Here is an 18,082-nt window from a genome sequence, read left to right as displayed (position 1 = left end):
GGGTGGAGGTGAGAACGAAGCTGCGCGCGGCAGGGGCGGGGTCGGGCTCTCGCGGGGGGCAGGGCCGGCCTCGGGCTGTCGCGGGGGACAGGGCCGGGTTCGGGGCGGGGCCGGGCTCTCGTGGGGAGCAGGGCCGGGCTCGGGGCGGGGTCGGGCTGTCGCGGGGGGGGGCAGGGCTGGGATCGGGGCGGGGCCGGGCTCTCGTGGAGAGCAGGGCCGGGCTCGGGGCGGGGTCAGGCTCTCGTGAGGGGCAGGGCCGGGATCGGGGCGGGGCCGGGCTCTCGTGGGGGGTAGGGGCGGGGTCGGGCTCTCGCGGGGGGGCGGGGCCGGGCGTCGCCGGGGGCGGGGCCGGGCTCGGGGCGCGGTCGGGCTGTCGCCGGGGGTGGGGCCGGGCTCGGGCTGTCGCGGGGGGCGGGGCCGGGCTCGGGGCGGGGCCAGGCATCGCGGGGGGCAGGGCCACGCTCGGGGTGGGGCCGGGCTCTCGTCGGGGGGCAGGGCCGGGGTCGGGGCGGGGCCGGGCTCTCGTGGGGGGTAGGGGCGGGATCGGGCTCTCGCGGGGGGGCGGGGCCGGGCGTCGCCGGGGGCGGGGCCGGGCTCGGGGCGCGGTCGGGCTGTCGCCGGGGGTGGGGCCGGGCTCGGGCTGTCGCGGGGGGCGGGGCCGGGCTCGGGGCGGGGCCAGGCATCGCGGGGGGCAGGGCCACGCTCGGGGTGGGGCCGGGCTCTCGTCGGGGGGCAGGGCCGGGCTCGGGGCGGGGTCGGGCTCTCACGGGGGGTCAGGGCCGGGCTCGGGGCGGGGCCGGGTGTCGCCTGGGGCGGGGCAAGTCTCGGGGCGGGGCCGGGTGTCGCCGGGGGGCAGGGCCGGGCTCGGAGCGGGGTCGGGCTCTCGCGGGGGGGGGGGGGGAAGGGCCGGGCTCGGGGCGGGGTTGGGCTGTCGCCGGCGGCGGGGCGCGCCAGGAAGTTTCCGGGAAGGCCGGCAGCCCGCCGGGCCCGGCGCGGAAGTTGCGCGGACGCGCGCCTTCCCAGGCAGGCCGCAGCCATGTCGTCCTGGGACGCGGGGTCCGGCGGGCGGGAGGGGACCCCGCGCGCAGCCGCCGCGCTCTGCAGCCTGTACCACGAGGCCGGGCAGCGGCTGCGGCGCCTGCAGGACCAGCTGGCGGCCCGGGACGCCCTCATCGCGCGCCTCCGCGCCCGCCTGGCGGCGCTCGAGGGGGACGCGGCGCCGTCGCTCGTGGACACGCTGCTGGAGCAGGTGGCGCGCTTGCGGGAGCAGCTGCGGCGGCAGGAGAGCGGCGCAGCAGAGGCCCAGTTGCGCCAGGTGCGGGGGCCGGCGGGCCGCGGGGCGGTGGGCCTGGGTATGCCTGCGAGGGGCGCGCGGCTGGGAGGGGCCTTGGTTCCGGGATGTTGCGTTCTGGGGTCCCTTCCAGTCCTCACCTGTGAACGTGTCTTTCGCTGGTAGCACTTCAGCTCTGTGCCTGGCAGGCACAGCCGTGTCTGATAGCAGACAGATCCTTTTTCCTTCTCATCCTCCTTGTCATTGATGTTACGTCTATTTTTTATGAAAAGCCGCAAGCGCGAGAGAAGTAAGAGTAACAATACTTTTGTGAGTGCCCCAAACATTTGGGTGAACTCTGGCATGTATTGTTCCATTTGGTCCGTGACTGTTATCCCAGTTTTCTCAGGAAAGAAACTAAGCCTGCAAAAGGAGTAGCCTATGAAAGATAGTTTTTGTTTCCAGGATTGGCCCCACAGCCTGACTTTAGAGAGAAAAAGAAACATACCTCCTTTTCTGATTATAAGAATAATTTTGAATATACGAAAAATAAAAATAATAAAATAGCTACCTTAGTCTCACAATGCAGGGATAACAAGTGTTAATCTCTTGGCATGCTTCCTTCCTGTTTTTCCTTTGTGCATATGGTATACATACACTTGGCATGGTTGAACTCATGCTGTCTATGTGGTTTTACTTAATATTATGTTGTCAATATATGCATTATTTAAAATACCTTCAGCAGCCAGATGTCTTCCGGATTCCTGCTCTCTCCCTCTTTCTGGAAGGTGGATCATGGCTCATCAGAGCAGAAGGGAAATTTGGAGGCCATCTTGTCTGTGCCAACAGATTTTAGTGTTGCGGACACCAAGAGCCACAGATGAGTACAGAGCAGGGACCCAAAGGGACCATCTAGAATTCATTGCCAGAATGTTGATGGGAGAGTTAGGGGATGTGGGCACCTCACAACCAGAGCAGGATTATACTTGCAGTCTGATGGCCATTGGTGTTCAGCTCACGTGTGTCCCCAGTGTCCTCTGTATCTATGGCCACTAACTGGGAACTCATCACAGGTCCCTTATGGCTCCAGATAGAACCAAGTCCATGGTCCCAGCAGTACTTGTCCTCCCACTTCTGACATGTAGGTTTTGTTTTGGGATCTTTAATTAAGGAGCATTTTAATGATCTGGTATATTATGCAATTATGTTTTTATTATTCATCCCAACATTCAATCTGAGGTCCATCACAGAACGTGTGGAAGAATGGAGAGGTTTATCGCGTCCTAGAGGTTGTGGGTTCACTGAGGTAGCAGTGCAGTTAAAGCCATCGGAGGAAGCAAGCTGTTGGTAGGTTGCTCTCTTCTATGGCCATGTCAGCCAGCCCATTAGGAACAGGGACTCTGGACCAGTAGGGACTGAGAGCTCCCAGAGAGGATGTTGAGGCTCAGAGGTATGGAAGAACTGACCACTGCATCTGTGGCCAAGCTGTGGCCTGCATGTGATGGGGCCAGATCAAGCCAGTGAATTGCCTCTCTCACCCAAGACCTCACCTCATCTGTAACACAAGGACTGGTTGGATAACTGTGCACACCTTTTTCAGTTAAGACTTTCTAGAATATCGTTACTGCTCAGCCCCATCCCGTCACTACCCCAGGGACTGGCCTCACAGGCCTAGCCTGGTCCTGGCATATCAGCCCTCTTTTTCTTCCAGCTTTTCTTTCTCTGTTCTGACACAAACTCTTTATGGAGGGCAATAGGGTAGGGTATGCCCTTTACAATAGTCTGTGGTAGTTTTTGTCCTTACTGTTTGCCTAGCTCCCCCACCAAGCTCAAGTTCTTCCAGAGTGAGGAAGGGTCTTGCTGTCTCACTGCTTCCTCAGGGCACATCTTGATGGTTTGACACATGCAGTCAGGGCTCAGTGTACTGGCCTTTCTTATAATTCCTATTTGCTCCTGTTCTCTCACAGTTCTATCAGCTCCTGGTATGCGGACATCCAGGAGCCGGGCTGCACCCTCCACCTAGGCATCCTATAACGTCTGCCTGGGAAGGAGAGAGAAAGGGGACTATATTGGGTTAGACTATGTCTCCCAGAATTCATGTTCACCTGGAAACTGACCTTGTTTGGAAATAGGGTCTTTGCAGATGTAGTAAATTAAAATGAAGTCATACTGAATCAGGGTGTGTCTTAATCCAATGACTGGTGTATAAAATGGCCATGTGAAGACACAGGGAGAAGAAGGTCATGTGAAGACAGAGGCAGAAATTAGAGTGATGTGTCTATAACCCAAGGAATGCTGGCAGCCACCAGAAGCTGGAAGAAACAAGGAAGGATTCTTCCCTAGAGTCCCTGGAGGGAGCATGGCCCTGCTGACACTTGGCTTCCAGAACTGTGAGAGAATAGATTTCTGTTGTTTAAGACACCTGGTTTGTGGTACTTTGTTACAGCAGCTAACTAACAAAGGGATGAAGGGCAAGAGGCTATACCTCTTATTTTCAAGGCTGATCCACAAAACTCTTAATAGAATTCTTAACACTTTTGTGTGTGGGTCTCAGCAACAGGCTTTCCTGACGGATGGGCTGTGTGTCATGCCTGTGTATATAAAGCTGAAACTCCGGCTGGGTGCGGTGGCTCATGCCTGTAATCCTAGTGCTCTGGGAGGCCAAGGTGGATTGCTTGAGCTCAGGAGTTCAAGACCAGCCTGAGCAAGAGCGAGACCCCATCTCTACCAAAAATAGAAAAAATTAGCTGGGCATGGTGGGATGCACTGTAGTCCCAGCTACTTGGGAGGCCGAGGCAGGAGGATCACTCAAGCCCAGGAGTTTGAGATTGCCATGAGCTAGGCTGACACCACGGCACTTGAGCCAAGGCAACAGAGCAAGACTGTGTCTTAAAAAAAAAAAAAAAGGCTGAAAATCTTGCGCAGACCTCGATTTCTGACCAGAGTGGTCAAGGTGCTGCTGTGTCCTAAGAACTGTCACTAACTGGAAAAGGCAGTCAGATGAGTCAGCACAATCTCTCCATCTGCAGAGCCAGTAACAAGTTCCCGGAGCCCAGGCCCTTGAGAGGTCTTGGGGCCCTCTCGCTGCTAGAGGTGGATGAGTCAGTCAGCCCTTTGCAGGGCCACCATACCGCCGTGAGCAGTAGCCTGATGTGCAGTGTGCTGCCTCCCAGTGGTTCTACCTCCCTTTCAGTGGCTGTGGCAGGGCCCTAGTGATGAGGGAAGAAGCCAGCCTTGAGCAGGATATATGTTGTCATCCAGCAAGTTTCCACGTGAGCAAGATTATTTATAAACTGATGTTTGAAAGATGAGTTTTTTTTTTTTTTTAAGGAAACAGGGTCTCACTATGTTGTCCAAGCTGGCATGGAACTTCTAGGTTTAGGAGATCCTCCCATCTCAGGTGGGACTACAGGCTCATGCTCCCTTGCCTGCCTGAAAGCTGATTTTTTTTTTTTCTTTCTTTTTTGAGACAGAGTCTGGCTCTATTGTCTGGGCTAGAGTGCTGTGGTGTCAGCCTAGCTCACAGCAACCTCAAACTCCTGGGCTTAAGCGATCCTTCTGCCTCAGCCTCCTGAGTAGCTGGGACTACAGGCATGCGCCACCATGCCCGGCTAATTTTTTCTATATATTTTTAGTTGTCCAGCTAGTTTCTTTCTATTTTTTAGTAGAGATGAGGTCTCACTCTTGCTCAGGCTGGTCTGACCTGACCTCGAGCGATCCTCCAGCCTCGGCCTCCCAGAGTGCTAGGATTACAGGCATGAGCCCGGCCTGAAAGCTGATTTTTAGGAAGCTTTGGGAAGTCCTTCAGAATTACCCACCCCCTACCTGTAGCCATATGTCTATGTTTTTTCTGTATCTGTGCTGTGAACTGATTGAGAACAGGGCCTGGGTCCTGAATTGCCTTTGTATGGCCCAGTTTTATTCCCAGATGTTTACTGGGCATCCATGTGGGGCTGGGCCCAGTGCCGAGGACTAGAGTGTGGAGGCAAGAGAGAGCCGTGCTCTTGGGAAGCTTCAGGAGCCTGTGGGCGTGCTACCCCCATGTCTGTAGAGACGTTTGTTTCTCTTACTGTCTCCATTTGACCAGCCCAAGAAGGAGGCTTAGAAGTCAGGTTTTGCCCAAAGTTCTCTATCCCTGAAGAGAGCATGAGGGAGTTATAGTAGATAGAGGTACTGGGGCCAGGGCAACTGGTGCCACTACCTCTCACCCATTTGTTCCAGCTGCTGCCTTGTCCCTGTGAGCCTCAATTTACTGGTCTGTAGAATGGGAGAAATGGGAATGATAGTCACTATCATAGGGCATGTGGGGATCACGTGGTTGGTGCAGGGTGGGGCCTTAGAAAGCACTGGGTACTCCTGCCACAGCCACTGTGGCCATTGTAGGAACTTAGAAGTTTGTTGAATTTATGATTCCATGGGAGACTGGCCTTGGTTGGTATTGTTTATAGCTGTGGTCCCCAATCCCCGGGCTGCAGAGCTCCGTCCCCCACCCTCCCAGGTCTGTGGAAAAATTGTCTTCTGTGAAACCAGTCTCAGGTGCCAAAAAGGTTGGGGACTGCTGATACAATTTCTATGTATATTCATGTTATATGTATTTGCATATATAGTGATATCTATGGTTTATTATATAGATGTATATTTGCCCTGAATAAACTTTAATATCAGATAGAGACAAGGATGAGACATTTCTCTGTTATGCTGCTGATAATCACAGCTTTTGATTTGAATAATTTTAAAATTTAATAAAAATGTACTCTGAGTGCAGGTCCCTATTCACCATCTGTGTTTGCACCAAACATGGTTTTGTTTTTTTGTTTGTTTTTTTGAGACAGGGTCTCACTCTGTTGCTTGGGCTAGAGTGCAGTGGCATCATCATAGCTCTTTGTAACCTCAAACTCCCGGGCTCCAGCTTCCTGAGTAGCTGGAACTAACTACAGGTGTGAGCCACCATGCCTCGCTAATATTTGTATTTTTTATGGAGATGGGGTCTCACTCTTGCTCAGGCTGGTCTCAAACTCCTGGCCTCAAGCAGTCCTCCCACCTTGGCCTCCCAGAGTGCTAGGATTACAGGTGTGAGCCACCGTGTCTGGCCTCCATGCACATTTTTGAGCCACTGTTGAGAGTAACCAGATCTAGTTCAGGTGAGTGTGGCAAAAAAAGGTCACTGTTCTGGGGCACTTCCATTCTGCCACCAGTTGGCTGAGGAGAAACAAAGCCAGATGAGGGGTGGCTGGCCGTGGCTGGCCAGGGGTCTGTGACATTTCCAAGGAGCAATCAGGGGAGGAACAATCAGCAGTGAGAACTGGAGCTGACATTGGATTTAGCATTCTTTCTCTTTGTTGTATTTTATGTTAAGGAGGCCGCAGTTGGTTAAATATGCGCTGCTGCACTGTGCGTGCCCGCATGTGTGGCAGCGTCCAGGCAAAGTGATTTGGCATCAGCTGGCAGCCTGCAGCCGTGTAGAGGGGCTCAGGTGGTTGTGGGTGGTGGCCCCAAGTGAATGAACAGTGCTTGTCCTGGAGCCTAGAGCTCTGTCTGCTCTTGGAAAGAACCAGGTCCCCGGGCCCCTTCTGTGTCCCAGTCCTGGCAGTTCAGCCTTGTGCTGCAGGGCCGCCTGCTGGGAGCAGGTGCTGATGCCACGGGCTGGCTTTCAGAGAGATGACTCTTTTCCTCCTTCAGCACAGAAAGTCCTGGTCTCTACTCAGGGGTAGAGTCATGAGGGTCATAAAGCAGACAGGTGAAAGTAATGGCCTTATAAGAACAGATCTCCCCTGGCCAGGAAATGGAGGCACCCCTGAGATTCTCAAGAGCTGCAAAGTCAGAAGGTAGTGGGGCATGATGGGATGATGGAATGCAGGTGGTGGATGCCTTTGGGCAAATATCCCAGTTTGCAGACTTGTCCCCAGTGAGGTGTTCTGTTTTTCATTTGTATACCTATTGTTGCCAGTCCTGCTGATTTTTCTACATCTGATCATCATAACTAGAGGTTTTTTTCTTCTTTCCTCTCTTTCTGTTTGCCTCTAGAGTGAGGTCCAAGGAAGGTGGGTAGGAAAGGACTCTTAAAAATGCCAAGCTGGGCACTCTGGGAGGCCGAGGCGGGAGGATCGCTTGAGATCAGGAGATCGAGACCAGCCTGAGCAAGAGCGAGACCCCGTCTCTACTAAAAATAGAAAGAAATGACCTGGACAGCTAAAGCTATATATAGAGAAAAATTAGCTGGGCATGGTGGCACATGCCTGTAGTCCCAGCTACTCGGGAGGCTGAGGCGGTAGGATCGCTTAAGCCCAGGCGTCTGAGGTTGCTGTGAGCTAGGCTGACGCCACAGCACTCACTCTAGCCCGGGCAACAGAGTGAGACTCTGCCTCAAAAAAAAAAAAAAAAAAATGCTAAGTTGGCCAGGTGCAGTGGCTCATGCCTGTAATCCCTGTACTTTGGGAGGCTGAGGTAGGAGGATCGCTTGAGGTTAGGGGTTCAAGACCAGCCTGGGCAACATAGTGAGACCTCATCTCTATAAAAAATTTTTAAAAATTGGCTGGGCATGGTGGCATGGGCCTATAGTCCCAGCTATTTCGGAGGCTGAAGTGGGAGAATTGCTTAAGTCCAGGAGTTTGAGGCTGCAGTGAGCTGTGATTGGGCCAGTGCACTCTAGCCTGGGCCACAAAGTGAGACTTCATCTCTTAAAAAAAGAGAGAAGAAAAGCCCTGAGTGAGAATTCCAAAATGTTCTGAGTCACTTGGTTAGAGTAATGCAGTCATGCTAGGCTTATTATCCTACAGCGTAGGTTATCAGGGATACCACAGAGTTTGGGTGGAGGAGTGTCAGGAGACAGGGTGGGGCCCAGTGGCTGTGTTCCTGAATTCCAATTATTTCTTTGCTCTTCAAACAATACTAGCCATGCAACTTCTGGGCATTTTTCCCATTGATATATTTGTGCAAGAGTATAAGGAAACAGATAAGTGTTCGTCAGTTGAAGGCGTGTTCAGTAAATCTGGACTGTCATGATGTTCCAGGCCATAGTTAAGAAGAATGAGGCAGGTTTCTCCATGCTGCCGTGGAAGAAGGTAGATTACTGAGGAGGGCAAGAGCTGTGTGATCCCTCTGCGTACAAATACGCACATGTTATAGATGCTTATAAATGTTCTGGAAAGATATGTGCCCAAATAATAAACAATGATGGTCTCTGGAGGGGGAAGGATGGGGAAGGATGTGGGGGAGGGGAAAGAAATTTACATATTTATTTTATTTACTTCTGTATGTTTGAACTTTTTTTAACAGTGCACATATTGTTTTTGTGATTTTAAAAAAGCTAGTTAAGAGAATAATAATTCAGGGTTCCCTTAGTAATATGGCCTGGTATTTGTTCCATTGTGGTTAGAAGGTTCTGGGTTCCTGGTGTCTGTCCCTCATGTTGTGTAGGAGGCGAGTGATTACCTGAGGCAGAAGCTGGATCCTTCTCCTGCCATTTCCTCCTGGGGGCTGCTTAGGCTCGTCCCTGATTCTTCTGGAACTGTTTCTTCATTTGCGGGATGGACTAGTTGAGCCTGCTTAACCTTCCTCATGTATGGTTGGAAGGGTCTTTGAAAATGGAAAAGCATGAATTTAAGGTCAGATATTAAAAAATTATCATTTTAAGGACTTTTTTTTCCTAAAGAAGTAATTGGGAATGTTACAGTTCTTTTAGAATTTGTCTAGCAGGTTTTCTGTTCCTCACTGGAAGACCCCCCTCAAATAAAAATAAAATAATAAAAAAAAAAGAAGTAGTTTGGGTTGAGTGTATTAGTTTCCTAGAGCTGCCGTAGCAAAGTACCACAAGCTGGAGGCTTCAAACAACAGAAATTCAATCTTCCACAGTTCTGGAGGCCAGGAGCCCGAAGTCAAGGTGGTGGCTCCCTCTGAAGGCTCGAAGGGAGGGTCCCTCCCAGGCTCTCCCAGGCTCTCCCAGCTTCTGGTGATGGCCGGCAGCCCTTGGTGCTCCTTAGCTTGTACGTACCTCACGCCGATCTCTGTCTTCGTGTGGCCTTCTGCTTGCTGTCTGTCCCTCTTATAAGGACACTAGTTCCATCCTAACCCAGGATGACCTTATCTTAATTACATCTGCAAAGACCCTATGTCTAAGTAAGTTCCCCTCCCCAGGTACTAGGGGTTAGGATGTGGACATATGTTTTGGGGGGCTACCCTCTACCGTGGAGTTTCTATCATTCCTAGCAAAGAAGTGTTTGGAATTTTTAATAATTTGATGATGTAAAATCTAAAATTATAAACTTGCTTATGAAAATAGAATTTTAAATGATGTTTCAGAACAGAACATTGTAGGCTGAAAAACTCCAAAGATAATGATCAGTTCAAGTGAGTACGTTTGTTATCTAGTGATGGGGTCTCCGTGCCAGATTTTCTGTTGCTTTATGAACATTTGCTTTTGGCATTGCTTCTTTTAATCACATAAACTGTGTTTTTAAATCTTCCACTTAGGAAATTGAGAGACTTACTGAGCGACTAGAAGAAAAAGAGAGGGAGATGCAGCAGCTGTTGAGCCAGCCACAGCATGAGCGAGAGAAGGAGGTCATCCTGCTGCGGAGGAGCGTGGCAGAGGAGGAACGGGCCCGGGCCGCCAGTGACGTTCTGTGCCACTCCTTGGCCAAGGAGACCCACCAGCTGCGGAGGACACTGGCTGCCACTGCCCACATGTGCCAGCATCTAGCCAAGTGTCTGGGTGAACGACAGCGTGCACAAGGGGACGTAGAGGAGAAAAGTCCTGACAAGGTAGGCCACAGTGTAACCAAATCGTGATGAAGACCGCGGTGTGGCAGAGGCATTGCCTGCAGACCCCCAGGATCCCTTGCAATCTCAGAGGTCAGGGGGTGCCCCAGAGCCCACTTTTGTTCTCAGTAATGAGAGTCAGCTGGTGGGTCAAAGCTTGCACATCGGGGGGTTTCATTTAGAATGATGGAACATGCAAAATGCAATAGGAGCGCAGGGCGGCTTGCCTCACCAGCCCCCAACACTGGGCCCGTAGCCGACCCTGTGCTCAGCTGCCTCAGCTGAGGATGAGAAGGAAGAGCAGGGGATGGAGGGGCTGCCCCAAGGAAGTGCTGTCACGTGTGTGTTGGGCAGATGAGGAAACTGAGACAGAGCTAGGCAATACTGCTGGAGAGGGGCAGTGCCTCAAAATGGCACATGTGCAAGGGCTAGGCCCAAAACTGCCAGGAGGACCATGAGTGCCGGCCATCTGCAGGCTCCTTGTATCTAAGTGGATCAGCGCTGGCACAGCTGTGGGCCTCGTGAAGAGCCAGAACTGCCATCGCCAAAGCTGGCTTTTGGGCATGTGCTTGACAGCAGACGGCCTGCCACAAGCCAGGAGACCTGGACGTCCTCAGGGGCTGCAGCTTCATTGTCATCAAAGCAAGGACCAGGTGACATTGGGGGCCTAAGACACTGGGCCTCCAGGACAGGCTGGAACTGGGCTGTGGCTATGTGTCGGGTCTGGTGGGGGTGACAGGGACTGTGAGGATTTTAGCATCAGGAATCACATGGAGGTTGGGGGCACACCCAGGAAACCAGGGGGCTCCGAGGCAGGAAGAGCAGGGAGCAGTGGGGCCGAGGCTGCTGGGAGCCAGGCGCTGGTCACCGCACTTCCTGCTGGGGGCTGTGATCTGTGTGGGGCAGACAGGGAAACGGAGCACGTGGTACACACCTTCCCCCTGGTCATGTGGTGGCCCAGGCTGAGGCTGCATCTTGCCTGCACTGCCTGGCATAGGGCTTCCGGCTTGAGTCCCTCTAGGTAGTTCTCTGAGGCAGCAACAGGATTCGTGCAGAAACACAAGCTCTGAGGTGTTCTGGGGCAGTTGGGACATCCAGTTCCTATTAGCAGCTTCACCAAAGTACCCGTTGGGGAGAAACTTGATCTGAGAACCACCCATCTCAGTTGGGTGGATTCTATAAAAAGGGAACCTGAGAAGAACACAACTGTATTTCAGAAACCAAAAGAAAATTCGCCGACTGGGAGGAGGTGGGGTGTTCTTGTCCAATTTTGAGTCATTTCCCTCTGGGGATTAGAAGGGAGCCACATACAGTGGTCAGCATGAGATGGGTGTGGAGCCAGTGGAGGGGGGTATGGGAGGGCAGGACAGGCACCTCATCACAGTCTCTAAATAAGTGTCACTTCTCGGCCCTGGACTTGGCTGAGTCACCCGGGGCTTCCCAGTGCAGGCTGGATTAGGACATGTACTTCCTTTGTCATTTGAGGGGAATTCTCAAAAATAATGTCATTGATACACAGTCCCCAGCACTGTTCAATGTGTGGAATTTCTAGGGTGCAAAGGGTATTTCTGAGACTTTTCAGTTAGGTCTGCGAGCTATTAGGGTTTTGTTTGGGATGTGGCTCCCATGACCGAATCTCCCAGCCCTGCATGAGGCACAGGTTAGAGTGCCACGTCCAGAAGCACCACATTGAACTTGATTGTCTGCAGATAGGACAGTGTCATGGGCTCTGAAGGAGGTAAACTGGTGGCACAGCCAGGCCCACCCCAGAAGCTGGGGGCTTCTCTGGTGTACAATGGGATTGAGCTTCCTGCCCTCCTGACTCCCTGTGATGATGGCAGAGCTTAAGCAACGAGATTTTACTCCATCCGGTATGTGTAAACATTCTAGACTTTAGGATGTTTAATCCGAAATATTTAACATAAACAGCTCAAACTGGCAGGTAGGTTGGAATAAGAACAGTGTCAAGGATGATGTGACCTGGAGACCCTCTTCCCAGGCTGTGGCCTGGCCCCAGTGGGCAGCCTGGCAGGGAGAGGGTGGTTCCTTCTCCCCCCAATGGCTGGAGGCAGCAAGTCCTTGTCTCCGCTTGGCTTCTGTGTCAAATGAATGGTCACTACCTGCTGCACTGTGGGATGCAGGGATGACCTGCGGCCTCAGCCTCCAGGTGCAGCTTTCTCATCCGCTCTTCCGTGTGGTGACGCGGTGTCTCCTCTCTGCCCGTTCCTTATGCAGCCAGAGCACACAGGCAGGGACGCCTCTGTCCGGAATATTATTGAGGAGTTACAGGAAGAAAATCGACTGTTAAAACAGAAGGTGACTCACGTGAGTGTCTTTAACTTTTTGTTTGAGAAGAACATTCACTCTTACAAACTGCATGTGAGGATTCTTTCCTTGGCTGATGCCCACCCTCTGGCCACTTTGGCTTGATACACACAGTCCCCAGAGACCTTACCTTTTAGCCTAAGGCGATGTACAGGATACGTGCTGTCTTTCCTCCATCCCCCCAAAGTTGATTCACAAGTCAGTTAAAGGAAGTACAGGAATTACTATCAGGAAGTACAGTTTTTAAGGCAGGAAAATTGTACTAAGTCCACTTCTGTCTAAGATCGTTGCTATGGGCATTATCACAGTGTGCCAGGACCCTCTGGTGGGCTTAGTGTCCCCTCCGCACAGAACACAGGGAGGCGCTTGCATCGAAGAGGAAAACCTCGCTCGTGAATTATTGCTGGTAAACAGCTTCACGGTTGGGTACTGGCTCGAGCAGCTTCTCAGCTGCCTTCGCCGGGAGCTTTCCGGCTCCGCTCCTCAGGTGGAAGACCTCAATGCCAAGTGGCAGCGCTACGACGCCAGCAGGGACGAGTACGTGAGGGGGATCCACGCGCAGCTGAGGGAACTGCAGGCCCCGCACGAGCCTGAGCTGATGAGGAAGGAGATCTTCCGGCTCAACAGACAGTTGGAGGAGAAAATAAACGACTGTGCAGAAGTCAAGCAGGAGCTGGCAGCCCTGAGGATGGCCCGGGACGCTGCCCTGGAGCGGGCGCAGATGCTGGAACAGCAGGTCTCCACCCTTGGGGTCCGGGCGGCGCTGACCGTATGTCTGCCTGCAGGCAGTGGCTGTGGTCTTGGGACAGGCTGGCCGAGGGCTCACGGTGGGCAGTGGTCATGGGGCAGATGGGAGCAGTCCAGTGGGGACTTTCTCCTTCCTTGAGCAGAAGCGTGTCTTGTCTCTTCTTAGATTCTTGCTTACAAGGATGACTTCATGTCGGAAAGGGCAGATCGGGAACGGGCTCAAAGTAGGATTCAAGAGCTAGAGGAAAAGGTCACCTCTTTGCTGCACCAGGTGTCCTGGAGACAGGTAGAGTATGAGGGCATTTCTCTTCTTGCTTAGGTTTATTGTTTTTGTTTTTCTCTTCATGCATTTTGAGCCCTTCCGTGTCTGCTAAGACCCTGATTTGCTGGTGGGAAGGGTTGAGCCGGGCCCTTCCCAGCTCTGGGCAGAGCTGCCTTGCCTAGCGCCTAGGGCGTGTCTTGGAAACCCTCACTGTGGTACTGTGTTTGGTTACAGAGGAGGTTGGCGTGGCAGCGTGTGTTAGCAGGGGTGGCCATCCTCAGGGCCTGTCTTGCCTCCCTGTTTGTCACTGTCACGCAACCAAGAGTGTGTCCTGGGCCTTATTCCCCTGCTCTGAGGCAGGAACTCTGGTTACCCTGTCATGTAGATGTGATAGCCCTAGGTGTCCAGTAATGTCCCCCAGCTCAGCCTGGCACGTGCAGCTGGGCCTCGCAGGCCAGCCTGCTCCCTGGGCTTAGTGCTCTTCCCACCGTGGTGGGTGCCTTGAAGGAGGCCCGGTGTGAGTCAGAACTGATGAAGTTTCTCACTGTGTGACCTGTGGCACCCACATGCCTCTTCCCCTCTCTCTCGGGAGGAGAACAGGGGGGTCGTGGTGGACACCCTTTCTTCCACACCCTTGGACTAAGTCCAGCAGGGGGCCTGGACACAGGCAACTGTTTCTACTTGTGGACAAGGAAGGGGATCATTGTGGGGGCCTCTGTCCTGCCCCACAAGTCCACAGGCTGACAAGGAAGCTCTGGATGGCTTCGCCAGCCACAGCAGGACCTGCCCCAAGCCCCTGGCCAGACCCCATAGCCTTCTTGGCATCACATGATGGAGAGTGGGTGGTTGGCTCCCCATCCCCATCTCCCAATTCCTGGTTCTCCTAAGGTCCTGGGACTGCAGGTAGTCCTAGGGTGGGGATCTTCCAGCATGTTCCCTGGGCAGGAATGGGAGCATCTTCCAACATGACTATGTGTGGGTTTTCTTGGGATTTGGTTTTGCCTGTGGGTTTTCTGGCCTCCATAAATGTGAGGAAGCATGTGATTTGGATTGAAGGGTTGCTAATGGTACAGTCATGAGGATGGTCTCAGGTGGCCTTTCAAAGATTTGGGGCCAAAGGAACTGGCTCCAGACCTGCAGTCCTGGATTCTTCTAGGAATTCCCATTCAGCACCAAGGGCAAAATTCCTGGTAGGAACTGGGGACTTTGTACTAAGTGGCCTTTACATCCCTTTCAACTGTAGCCTCTGGACCCTTGAGCACTGGGAGCACTTGCTGTTGCCCAGTCCCTAACTGAGTGGCTCAGCCAGGGACAGTGATGCAGAAGGCATGGGGGGTGAACTGTGGTCCGCTGAGGAAAATCCAAATTTAGATGCAGAGTGGAAGCACCAAGGCCTGCTGGAATGAAGGTCCCAAACAAGTAATGATGGGGACTGCAGGCTATGGTGCTTCAGGATGGGTGTTTGTGCCAAGTGATTGGTGTGGCCGAGCCAGGGATACTCCCCTGCTGCTCCTGGAGGCCCCCTAAGTGCTTAGAGTGCTTAGCACCCAATTCCCAGAGGAGGTGCAGAGTGGGATTGGGATTCAATTTGCTCCCCCCTGTGGTGTTGTGAGGAGCAAGTCTTCAGAGGCCACCTTCTCAGTCAGGTCTCCTAGAGCCGGTAGGCCCCATCAGGCCTTGTGCCGAGGGGCTGGGGAGCGGACCCCAGTCAGACCTGTTCCTTCGTGTGTGCATGAGGAAGTGTGTGTGATCTCTCCAGCTGTTGACTGAGCCCCTCCTTGTCTGGGCTCTGGGGAACAGGAATTCCGCAAGGCAAGGGATTTAAGTTGCACTTGTTGCTGGAACCTGAGACCTGGCTTTGTGGCCTTCAGCACAGTCCGTGTAAACAGACCTTTGCCTTTTCTCCAGGACGTTCGAGAGCCAGACCCCTGCTGGATTCATACCGGGAGCAAAACTGCCAAGTACTTGGAAACTGATGCATTGGAGCCTGTGGTGCCTGGTGGCCGGAGGCCGGGGCCTGGGTCCCAGCAGCTGGAACTGGAACCCCCTGCAGAAGGCAGACTCACCAGCACAGCCCAGAGAGGCCAGGGCGACCTTCAGTGCCCCCACTGCCTGCGGTGCTTCAGCGATGAGCAAGGTGAAGAGCTCCTCAGGCATGTGGCCGAGTGCTGCCAGTGAGCCAGGCATTCCCTGTGCCCTTGTGGGTCCCCGCCTAGCGCAGCCACCCTCAGGGACAGGGTGGGTGCTCTCAGACACGGTGGGTTGAGCTCTACTGAGATCAAGGCCCCTAGAATGGGCGCTCTGATTGTTCACCTTGATCCCCCTTTGGCTGTGGAACAGGCCGGGTCAGAGGAAGCTGCCAGCAGGGCTGGGGTTGGAGGCAGAGACGGACGGGGTCAGGAGCATCAGTCATGGGGAAGCCCCGGTCTCACCTCTCCATCATGCTGAAACCAGAGCAGTCTGCTGCTGGTGTGCCAGCCCCCACGCAGCCCCCACGCAGCCTGCACTTGCAGATGCCGCAGCCTGCCTGCAAGGGGCCGCTGCCTGTGGGAGCCACGTGTGCAGTCCCCAGGGTAGCTCCATCTTGTTCTATAGAATAAAGTGTCCCCTCCCTGCCTTGGATTGGGAGGTTTGCAGACCGGAGTACTGTAGCTGCACATCTCACTAGGGGGCCCATCCCCAGCCATGGCAGAGCCACATGTCTGCATTGATATTGAAATTGAAAACATCGCACATGTCTGCCACGTCTGAATTGAAATTGAAATTGAAAAACGATGCATTGCAATAGCATTTATCATGTATCCAGAAGTTAAAACACACTCATTTTATATTCATTTATTTTTATAATAAATGTACTTGCTACTGTGACTGCTCTGAGAATTCATGTTGCGGTATTTCATAACGTGCGGGAGTTAGACCAGCTGGCAAGGGGAGAGACACTGCCACCGTTGCCACCTGCCAGGGGAACTAGACAAGGGGGTCGCTGGGAGTCTGGCCAGCTCTACCTGTTTGGGGCTGTGTGGGCAGAAGGCTGCCTTAGGATTTGCAGGGATGGAGGGCTTTCATTTTAGGCTTTTTACTTTTAGCAACTTCACAGAGCCAGGTAAATACCTGAGCTCCTGACCTTTAGCCTACTTGGAGAAATTCTTGGGGCACATATACTGAGGTTTACTTACAAGTGGGGACCTGACATTTGAGGGAAGTGAGTCACTGGGGAGAGGCCGTCCTTTGTTAGGAGCAAGGCATTGAGTTTGGAGCTCCACTGGTACTCACATTCTCCCAGTTGTTGAGCTGGATTCAGGCAGAGACCACTGGGGCAGAGATAGAGCCCTGAGCTATTCAGAAGTGATCAAGCACCAGCCCAGCATTCTGCCCTTGGCCTGTTTCAGCTCTAGCCCAGGACATGAAGAAAAGGGGTGGGAATGAAGTAGAAGAAGTAGGCATCTGCTGAGAGCATGTTAGAACTCTGCAGAGTGGGCTACCTGCATAGTGCATGTCAGTGGGTTTGAGTCGAGGCCAGCCTAGGCAACAGAGCAAGACCCATCTCTTAAATGAATAAAAGCTGTAGACTAAACCCAAAGAAAATGGAAGGAAATAATAAAAAAGCAGAAATTAATGAAAATAGAAAGCAAGAAAATAATGCTAAGAATTAGTTCTTTTAAATAGTAATAAAACTGATAAACCTCTAGCATGGCGATCAAGAAAAAAGAGAAAACAAATTTCCAATATAAGGAATGAAAAGGGGGGAAATCAATATAAATGTCCCAGATGTTTAAAAGATAATATGAGGACACTGTGAATAAGTTTATGGTAAGAAACTTGACAACTTAGATGAAATGGATAAAATCCTTGAAAAACACATCTTATGAAAACTGGCACAAGAAGAAATAGCTTGAATAGCTCTATATCCATTAAATAAATTGAATCTGCAATTAAAAAATCTTTTCACAAAGAAAATTGCCCAGATGACGTCACTGGTGAATTCTTTCAAACGTCTTAAAAAGATAAAATACCAATTTTACATACACTCAAAATATAGGGAATGTTTCCCCAACTCATTTTATGACACCAAAACCTGAGAAGGATAAAAATCCTAACAAAATATTAACAAATTGAATTCAGCAATACAAAAAAAGAAGACATCATAACCAAGTAGGATTTTTATTACAGGAATACAAGACTGGTTGACATTAAAAAAAAAAAATAAACACATGGTGGCACACACCTGTAGTCCCAGCTACTCGGGAGGTTGCGGCAGGAGGATCACTTGAGCCCAGGAGTTAGAGGTTGCAGTGAGCTATGGAGACGCCACTACACTCTAGCCCAGGCAACAGAGCCAGATGCTGTCTCAAAAAAAATAAATAAAGTCAATAAATGTAATTTACTAGTAATAAAATAACAGAAAAACTGTGTGATCATTTCAAAAGAAGCAGAAAAAGCTTATGACAAAATCCAATACCTACTCATCATAAAATCCCTCAGCAAACTAGGAATAAAAAGAATTTCCTTAATCTGATGAAGGCTTATGTTCAAAAAACCTACAGCTAACATTATACTTGATGAAGTATTGAATGCTGTCCCCGCAGAGGATCGGGTCAAGGCAGGGTGCTCACTCTTAACACTGCCATTCAGCGTTGTACAGGAGGTCTTACCTGGTGCCAGAAGGCAATAAAGGATAGAAAGATTGAGAAAGAAGAAATAAAACCGTCTCTATTCACAGA

The 18,082-nt window shown here is 52.1% G+C and overlaps 1 protein-coding gene and 1 non-coding gene across 3 annotated transcripts; both read left to right on the top strand.

Annotated features, from left to right (window-relative positions):
• Positions 1 to 965: 965 nt before the first annotated feature.
• On the top strand, positions 966 to 16,241 carry TNIP2 (TNFAIP3 interacting protein 2). Of its 2 annotated transcripts, none has more exons than XM_045528203.1 (6): positions 966 to 1,315; positions 9,740 to 10,030; positions 12,263 to 12,352; positions 12,840 to 13,088; positions 13,266 to 13,385; positions 15,270 to 16,241. In XM_045528203.1, the coding sequence occupies exons 1-6, from the start codon at positions 1,037 to 1,039 to the stop codon at positions 15,537 to 15,539; spliced, it is 1,299 nt and encodes a 432-aa protein (XP_045384159.1). In that variant the 5' UTR covers positions 966 to 1,036; the 3' UTR covers positions 15,540 to 16,241. The 2 variants fall into 2 exon arrangements, with proteins under 2 accessions (XP_045384159.1, XP_045384160.1); XM_045528204.1 differs by lacking the exon at positions 966 to 1,315 and adding an exon at positions 2,340 to 2,617.
• LOC123622940 lies at positions 8,932 to 8,993 on the top strand. Its single transcript, XR_006729679.1, has one exon. It is a non-coding gene; the product is annotated as a U7 small nuclear RNA (small nuclear RNA).
• Positions 16,242 to 18,082: the final 1,841 nt, after the last annotated feature.

This window comes from Lemur catta, chromosome 17, assembly GCF_020740605.2.
Source record: "Lemur catta isolate mLemCat1 chromosome 17, mLemCat1.pri, whole genome shotgun sequence".
Taxonomy (NCBI): domain Eukaryota; kingdom Metazoa; phylum Chordata; class Mammalia; order Primates; family Lemuridae; genus Lemur; species Lemur catta.
The sequence above is the reverse complement of the archived record's forward strand: the minus strand, read 5'-3'. Positions and strand labels throughout refer to the sequence as shown.

What these genes read in the sequence shown, in the direction of transcription:
- TNIP2 (XM_045528203.1), top strand. Translation starts at nt 1,037, where the DNA reads ATGTCGTCCTGGGACGCGGGGTCCGGCGGGCGGGAGGGGACCCCGCGC. An exon ending in TAAAACAGAAGGTGACTCAC is followed by an intron (nt 12,353 to 12,839) that starts GTGAGTGTCTTT and finishes TCCGCTCCTCAG; the next exon opens with GTGGAAGACCTCAATGCCAA. An exon ending in ACCAGGTGTCCTGGAGACAG is followed by an intron (nt 13,386 to 15,269) that starts GTAGAGTATGAG and finishes CCTTTTCTCCAG; the next exon opens with GACGTTCGAGAGCCAGACCC.